Source organism: Branchiostoma belcheri, unplaced genomic scaffold (assembly GCF_001625305.1).
Source record: "Branchiostoma belcheri isolate BF01 breed outbred unplaced genomic scaffold, Haploidv18h27 scaffold110, whole genome shotgun sequence".
Lineage (NCBI taxonomy): Eukaryota > Metazoa > Chordata > Leptocardii > Amphioxiformes > Branchiostomatidae > Branchiostoma > Branchiostoma belcheri.
Window position 1 is genome coordinate 1,148,965 of NW_017802492.1, and position 9,017 is coordinate 1,157,981.

At 39.3% G+C, this 9,017-nt stretch overlaps 1 protein-coding gene across 1 annotated transcript in view; it reads left to right on the forward strand.

Annotated features, from left to right (window-relative positions):
* Positions 1-1,717: 1,717 nt before the first annotated feature.
* LOC109486752 (coiled-coil domain-containing protein 33-like) overlaps positions 1,718-9,017 on the forward strand; it is an 11,963-nt gene continuing 4,663 nt past the window's right edge. Inside the window, exons 1-7 of the mRNA XM_019790641.1 lie at positions 1,718-1,920; positions 2,410-2,484; positions 4,234-4,745; positions 5,358-5,521; positions 6,309-6,442; positions 6,893-7,002; positions 7,515-7,616. Of these exons, the coding sequence (XP_019646200.1) occupies positions 1,722-1,920; positions 2,410-2,484; positions 4,234-4,745; positions 5,358-5,521; positions 6,309-6,442; positions 6,893-7,002; positions 7,515-7,616 (1,296 nt within the window). The 5' untranslated portion in view covers positions 1,718-1,721. The remainder of the gene's footprint in view (positions 1,921-2,409; positions 2,485-4,233; positions 4,746-5,357; positions 5,522-6,308; positions 6,443-6,892; positions 7,003-7,514; positions 7,617-9,017) is intronic.

The window sequence follows — 9,017 nt, forward strand, 5'->3', positions numbered from 1 at the left end:
CAAAGCCAGTATTCAGATGTATTATCTCTTTACCATACCAATACAAATTATGGTAACTTACAAACCTCATGACATCAGTACATAATAACATTAAAGCCTCCAGACCCTAACTTGCAACTTGAAATAGTCTTTGTGTCTTTTTTCATTTTGTCATGAACTGCATGGTACTGTACTACAATCACTGTGATACTAGCTACTACACATCATGCAACATAATACTGTAAACAATAATACTAATTGAGGCCACATTTACAAAATGTTCCATCCTCAGTTAACTCAGACCAACATCCTTAGAAGATCCTGAGTGTATTATAATGGCATCTTGAGTACTCGATATACTAGACCAAGTATCTCAACTTAAATTATTTTATTGAAAAATACCTTGATAGAAACTACTGTTTTGTAGTTGAGATTTTATCAATGATAAGCCTGTTTCTTGGACAATAATGTTATAACACTGTTGAGGTTTATATTATGAAAAATTATTTCTCAGTCAGTCCTCACGAATGGTCTACGTGTAGGGATCGGATTCAGTCCTGTTGGAAATGAAAATGGAGAAAAGTATATACTGCATTCTGGTGCGAATCTCCCCGCACGCAATCACTGGCTACCGTCTGCCTGTTTCCTGGTGCGAATCTGTAACCAGCCAATGACCCGCTAGTGACGAGAGGTGTGTCCTCCCGAACAGGTCAGGGGTCACGTTAGGTTGTGTACACGGTGCCATGGTTGTGCAGGTATGTTTGCGTGCGAGATCGCCTAGATTCTTGCGTCTTGATTTGCTTAGACCGTGATCTAAAGATTGTTCCGACCCAAGACAAAGGAGCGGGGCGGTTCTGGATCAAGTAGAGCCTGGATTGGAAGGCAGAACGGTCGCGGGAAGGAACTGAGCTCAGCGACACAGTTTTTTTTCGCGACTAGGATATCACGGACACTAACGGTGCCTTCCGGAGTTCTAGTTTTGTGGACGGCATAGTTTCATGTTTTAGCAGATCTGAATACGATCTGGGAAGTTTCAGGACCTGAAGGAAGATGTGAAGAAAAAATACCGTCTTCAGCGTTCGAGGTAAACTCACAACAGTTGCTCAAATTTGTATTTTAAGAAAATGTGGAGACTGTTAAAAGTTATGCCTTCCCTCGATTTTCTTCAGTTCACAACTGCTGGTATGGTGAGGAAATCGAATGTTTATAATACAATGTTTACAAGTAACTCATCATGAATTGTTGTGACAACACTGATCATAACTAAGATCATGTGTTCTGTTTCTTAATTAAAATTTGCTGAAAATGGACAAACAGAATTAAATTTGACAGTTGTAGAGGAACATAAAATTTTGCATTGCATAATGTTCCTTACGTAAATGTCATTTGCTACCAATTTGACAACTATCATATGTTTTATTAGGCTGTTGTACATTGTAACATGTTACCACCAAATTCCAGATGTTACTAAGCCCTCGAAAAAACAAATTATTTCTTACAATTATCATATAATTATTATCTCATATATTCCTTATAAATTATAACTTCTATAACTGAAATAGACAAGAACAACTTTTTATAATAAAGAGACCATTAAATTGAAGTGTCCACATCAAAATACTAGTAGAAGACAAAAATGTGACATATTTTAAAAATGTTATCAATATGAACAACAATCCTATAGTAACTTCAATATGATCATCACTTACTACAAATTGTGATTTTCTTTACACAGGTAGAAAATGGCTTCCAGTGTCCCATCCATCCAGGACAGAACTCTGAACTTTGATTTTGACATTCTGAATGCCCAATTCAACCACAACGGGCGCTACTTCCTGAAACTGTCTGTGAAGAACCCCATGTTTGGTGTAGATGGCATCTCTGTACGACTGAACGATGCGGAACCAGGCCAGGAAAAGGACGAGGCAGAGGAACAAACAGGTAGGTTGTTTAGTGACATTTAATGGTTAATCATATATTGCTGTAAATCAAAGACTTGCCTCAGGTAACTACATGTATATATAGCATCTATAATATATTTAGCATCTTTTCCACTGAGGCCACTGTGTTTTCTGTTTCCCGACCGACCCTAGAAAAAACTGCTGACCCTACTCGCCTTTTTAGGTGGACCCCTGCAAGGAACATAAAGTTTTTGACCCAATTGACCATTTCTAGCTCCATGATCTGACATCTGAGTGATGAAACATTGTACAATCGGTTTTCCAACATCGAAAATATAAGTGCCCTCATACATGTTTTACTTTATTGCATAAGCTGCATGACTAGATATCGAGAAAGTCTAATAAAAAAGGAAAGAAAAAAATCCCCACCAACTGGCCCTAATTTGTTCTGGACTTAAACAGGAAACACAATATTTTGTTCCTTAAGGCTTTATGTAGCATCTATTGCACTGATACATTTCTGTTGCAGATATTGTGGAGCAGACTGATATTGATGCCCTGTCCACCTTCCAGAACCACAAGTTCACCTTCCTCCTACCCAGAGGTGAAGATTTAATTGCATTGACACTTATATGTTAGCCTGGGTACCATCCTCTTTAGTTTACATCTGCTCCAACAATCCTTACCAATGTTGGTGTGACTTATCGGATCAGATTTACTAGGATGGTTGTACCCAGGCTACATTGTATTGTGTAGTACATAAGTGTAGCTATTGGGAAACAATGTAGTAATTTATCAGTTCAATATTAATACAGCTGTACATGAAAGATCAACATGAAAAAAATGTCAGAGGGTAAAATTTTCCCCTGTAGAGTATACTGGCATCAGCGACTGAATCTTTGTGAGAAGTTTTCCATTCAGCACTGTAGGAAAAAAAATCTAGGGCTGGCAAAAAACCTGCCAAGAACCAAGGAAATAGATTGGTGTGGCTACAGGAACTCACCATGAAGGATTCTTATGGGGGCAAATATTGTATTGTTTTCTTTCCATCTTTGTTTTCCACTAACCCCTTAATGATCCTTCAAGTCATTTGATTCCCCCTCATGTACAACCTCAAGGCACTTATCATGAATTTGATCCAGGCTCAACAGCGGAATGTAATTTTATTTTTTTTTAGACTTACCAGAGATAAGAGTTATGTTATGATGAATTGTTTCATATTTTTATACAGTAATGGGTAATACCAGTAATGACAATGGCAAATTCAAGAATTCTCCTGTTGCCCATTGTTTTGACATGATGTAGTTAATTATGTGGGTTGAAGTACTCAATCTATTACTAGTCAATGACATTGATTATCAATTACATTGTACTGAATTCTTTTGCACCCATTTCATTACTTTAGTGAAGCACACAACACAGATTCACAGAACAACATAGCCTTTGTGGTTGTTTAAGGTTTTTTAAACATCATTTTACATTGAGGAGTATAACATCCTCAACTGATTCATAATTGGAACAAAGTGTTTCATTTTGTAGTGGTAACATTAACTTAAGTGTCTTCAGGACTGACCGACCATTACAATGAGTCTTGTATCCTGGCAACTCACTCCTGTTGAGTGTACACACTGCTAGGATATAGGGAAAGTACATAGCTGTGTTACATAGCAACACTTTCATCACAGGGATATACTGGTCTTCAGTAAATCATTAATCTTTGTTGAACAGGTGTTTTCTGTAGATGGATAGGTGATCACTACATGGGTAAAGGGTCATTAACTACATGTATGCTACACCAACTGATTTTTCAAAAACGAACATTTTAGATCTATTGATTAAGCATGGGATCACAGATTACGTGTTCAGTTACATTGTAAATGGATCCAGGCACTTCAAAGCAATGCCACAATGAATTGATACTAAAGCTTTATATACAAGATGTTGAAGTTGAAATAATGCTTTTGACATCAGTGGTCCATTGGTCAGTGAAAACAGATGTACAGAGTTTTCTACCATCTCCAACTAACCTATATGAAGTTTTCATTGCAATTTTCTTTTGAAAGCTGTTTGCCATGTACAAACGTACCAGATGTAAGTTGTTCAACGTCAAGAAGCCTAAACTAAATGTAGAGTTATCGGGTCCTAGGATAGACAATGCCAAATTAGAAAAAAAACTGTGACAGTCCCAATGTGACAATATCTTCTTCAATATTTAAAGCTTACCAGTATTTTTGTTCCTCAGAAACCAGTATTCATAATGATTATGACTAATGCAAGATCAGTACCATACGTTGTATGATTGACACAAAAAGCATTCTTTATCATAGATTCTATTTTCTTTGCCCCCATGCAGGTTTCTGTAAGAACGATGAACAACATGACGTCTTCCTACTGCTGGAGGCCTTCAGTCTCCCTGCAGACAGCAGCGCAGCAGGTCATAAGGTCGGGGAGGCGAAGTTTGCCATCTACCCCCGCACCAATGCCCCGCGGATCAACCTGAAGGCAAAACACCACGAGGACTTGTACAACTACAGCGGCATCATGACATTACTGAGGACACTCAGTACGGAGTCTATATCCATGCACTGTGGTCGGATCAAGTATCACGTGTCCTTCCACGATAACAGAGATAAAGCGCCACAGCCTCCACGACAACCGACACCACCAGTACGCCAACCACAGCCGAGAACGCCGACCCCTCCCCCTCAACCGCGTAGGGTGAGAACACCGACACCCTCCCCCCCACCGCCTCGGGAACCCACACCCCCTCCACGCGAGCCGACGCCCCCTCGGAGAGAAGAGCCCCCCTCTCGACTAGACTTTCACGTGGAGTCGCCGGTACCCACAGATGGCCCAGCTAGGAGGGTACTGTGTCTTATTTTTTATATATTCTTGCAGTTTTATTTCTGACAAACACTTTTCTGCACAATTGATGATTTGTTTGACACTGTTGCTCTCGAGGATTTTATGTCACATCAAAAAGGGTTTACAAATTCTGTCTTTTGGTCTTTCTTCAAAAGTATGATATTAGATATTATTTTCTATATATTATATAGAACACATAATTCAAATAGAACTTATTTGACTTTTTTGACAGTGTTAGAAATACCCAGTCTGCATTTTGCAGATTTTGAAGAAAAATTAAGCAACCTGCAATTCTGCAGACTGGGAAAATCAGGCTAGAGGTTCAAAGAGCTTTGTGTTTACTACTGATTCTATGATATACAAGTAGTTTTGCATGTATCTTTCAAATTGCATGTAAAATGTTTGCCAACATTCAATTTTGTATATATGCCATGGGTTTAGATATTATGGACTTTTAAGTGTGTATTTGCAGAAAGGATTTCCAAATTGCGGAACATAATTTTGACAATGTTTCTGCAATATTGTGTAACACGGAAAAAATTTATTTCTACTACAGTGCTAAGACCAATCACCTTGTATTGTCATATAAACCTGTTTCTGTTTCACTAACAGACCACAGACTCAGCCCTGGGTGACTGGCAGAAGCCAGGCATGTATGACTCTGGGTTTGCGCACGTTGCCGTCCCGGGGAAAACTGAGCTGTACGTGATCCTGCACGGTGCCAGAAACCTGCCTGCCCTGGAGGACGGTCGCCAGCCCCTGCCTTTTGTTGCAGTGTAGGTTTACAGCATTTATCCCCCTAAGGCCACACCAATTTGATTTGTTGGTTCTCAAATTTTTTCAGAAAAAATATGAAGCGACAGGGCGAAATACAGGCCTAGGCATCCTATGATAGCCCCAAATGCTATGATAGGAGCCATGAAGTCAACATGCCAGGCTGGTTCGTTATAATTATGAATTTTAATCAAACAGCTGCATTGATAGATGGAAAAACTGTTACAGTCACTGTAGCAACTCTGAAGAGAAGGGACTTCCTTCAACTTTTGGGACCAAAATGAGCATTTTGGAGTTGATCCAAAGCCGTAAAAATCCTGCTTCAAAAAAAAGACTTGTACTTGGTACAAGCACGCACGTCTAACCCCCATTAGACGTTAAATTCGGTTAAAAAAAAAAAATCCAAAGGCTGAAATGTTTGGCTTTTTTTGCAAATCAGACAAAAATGAAGCGGATGAGTCCGTGAACCAACAAATTAGATTGTTGTGGCCTAATGATGCAACAGATGAAATTTATATTTATGTCAGATATATGCAGGAGTTTGCTAATTATCATCACAGACAATTTATATGCATTGTAGATATCTTGTAATATAGCGTTATCACTGTTTACATGATTGAAATGTAATGTTTAACTTATTGTATATATTGTATATGTACATTTGTATTGTGTGCATTTATTACACTGTTATTACAGTAACATATCAGGGTCTAACATGTACACGTAGTGTCAGAATGTGACTTTATTCTGCGTTCGTTTAACAGTGGATATTTTGATTTTTATTCTCAGGAAAACACGTAGTGATGAGCTGGCTAACCGCCCGGCCCAGGGTACCACACGCACACCGATGCAGGCCACACATCTGCCCTGGTGGGAGGAGGGAGTCAACGTGGTCATGCCTGAGTCAGGGGCTCAGGATGACGGTACGATCACTGCTTCAACTGTTTCTTTTCCTCTTTTGCTTATATTTCTAAAGAAATGTTTTAATAACAAGTCCAGGGCTCAAAATACCTGCAACACGCAAATTTGAAGTTGTGCAACCAATTTTTTTTCATTGTTGTTTTACTTTTCTTTATTATTAAAACATTATCATTTTTTGTTTACATTCTACTTATTCTATTCTATATGGCCACCCCCCAAAGAAATTTTTGGTGCACACAGTTTTTTTGGCTTGGTGTACCAATGCACCTATTCCCAAAAATTAATTTTGAGCCCTGCAAAATCTGTTTCTTTCCCTTTTTTGCCTCTGTTTCTAAAGAAATGAGAATCTTATAATTATACAACAACTTTCATAATTCTGCTGACTGCCCTGAAACTGACATGTTTTTGAGGTGTTTTGGGGAAAATCTTTCTTTTTCCTTACATTTGTGCAGCCCTGATGCTGACAGTGGCAGACAGCCCCACCAAACAGGTGCTGGTTCAGTATGAGTTACCTGTTCACCACCTCAAGCCTTTCCACCAGTACCATCTGGAGCTGGTCAAGGTCAGTAGCAGGACTGGAGAGTAAAGACTTTAGAGTGTCTTTCACATCTCTCACCTTTCTGCCTGTATTTGCCTTCGTCAGAAGGGTATAAAATCAGTTTGCTTTTATTATTTTTTTTATTGTGGGAGCCTGTAGATTTAGCAACATAACTATTGAAGGCATGGATCGATGTTCATTATTTTTGGCTGGCAGGTTACCGTTGAGGAGACCAAGGTCAAGTGTACATGAAAAAATCTTTAACAGATCTAAGTCTTAAACATGACTTCAAAAAATCTAAAAACTAAAAAAAGTCTAGGGCTGACAAGCTATGGGACTGAGAGAGAGAGGGGGACAGAGAGAGAGAAATATGAACTTAAGTCCATTCCAAGAAACATTTCATTTATCCAAATACATGTACATGTACATGTAGTAGATTGTATATGTTATATGTTAATAATATAATATATGTTTTGTCCTTTTATGACAAAAATGATGATGAAATAATGTTATGTTTTGATATTCACCACCTACAGCATAGCAAAGCCTCCAAGGATGGTGCGCGTCTGTACGCCACAGTCATCCGTAAACACAGCGTGCTTCCCCGACATCCAACATTCATGTACTGTGGACTGGAGGTAAGAACTTAAATCTTATAGTCTTGGATCTGGGCATTTATTACATTGTATGTAGGATACGTTACTCCTCCTTGGTATAGTAGTACCATAGTGACATCATGGGGTCGTGTGGTGGAACGGCAGAGTGCTCGACTCGAAACCAAGAGGTCCCGGGTTCGAGTCCTGACATGCCACCGATCTTGTGCCCTTGGGAAAGGCACTTAAAGAGCAGGGATGAGGACCCTGGGTCCTCCACCAATAAAGAAACTATCCCCTGTGAGGATCTAGTAGCTAAATTGACCCCGCACATCCTCCCAACATCATAAATGGATTATAAGCCACGGGGTGTCTGAACCCGACTGCCAGTGGAAACAATGGGAGCAGACGACAGACAGTGATTTGCATATTAACTGACGTTTGAAGTTTTGAAAAATGTTGTTTTTCAACAAAACATTGCCATACAAGGAATGACACAGACAGTTGCAGCAAACCTAAACACAATCCATGTAACATTTACTTGGCAGTCGTTATACACGATAAGGGCCTACAGTTTCCAATTTGAACAATTCCAGCTGAGATGAGCCTCTGTCAAGCTTCCATGTTTGTTTCAAAAACATATATCTGTAATCACAAATTGCACGTCTTATCCACAGCCAAACCAGATACAATGTAGAAACATGTAGAAACACATTTGGCGGCTTCTTGCATTATATATTAGAATCCAAGTCTGAAATGCTGAATAGATGAAGTCCCAGTTTGCCAGGATTGGCATAGTACATGCCTGTGTAGTTATTAGTCTATATTCTTGTTGTTTAGTAAAATATTATATGTACTTTTCATGTACATATCCATGTCTCCACATAATGTTGAAGAGGTGTACTTGGTATACTATCTCAGCCTAGCTCTCCCCATGTGTTCACCACGGCTGCCAGTTGCAGAATGAGCTGTGAGAGTTTACAGTACCCGAATTTATTGGGTGGTTTTATAGTCCAACCTTCCTCTTTAATTTGTCTTTATGACAAATAGAAGACTTGTTTCTTGTGTTCTTTGTGTCCTAACATTTGTACTTCTACAGTTAGTATATTCCAAATCTAGGCATCTCGTTTTTCGGCCCTTCGTGTTTTTATTGCGCGCTTGCCTTAAATTTAAGGTAATTAGATTTAAGGTCTCCAGTGGACGTCATTCATAGCAATTACTTGGTGTGGCCGTAGAAAATAACCTGACATATGTCCAACCTATCCACCCCCTGCTGAAGTTATAGTACAATCCCTCAATGTAACGTCATTTGATCCCATCCCATTATGGGGTTCCCGGCTATATCCAGCTGTCGGCTGTCTCCAAGCAGATGTAGGTGGGGGATTTCTAAACACAAAAGGTCCTATTACGGGGACATAACGACCTCCACGACTCTCATCTTTGAAC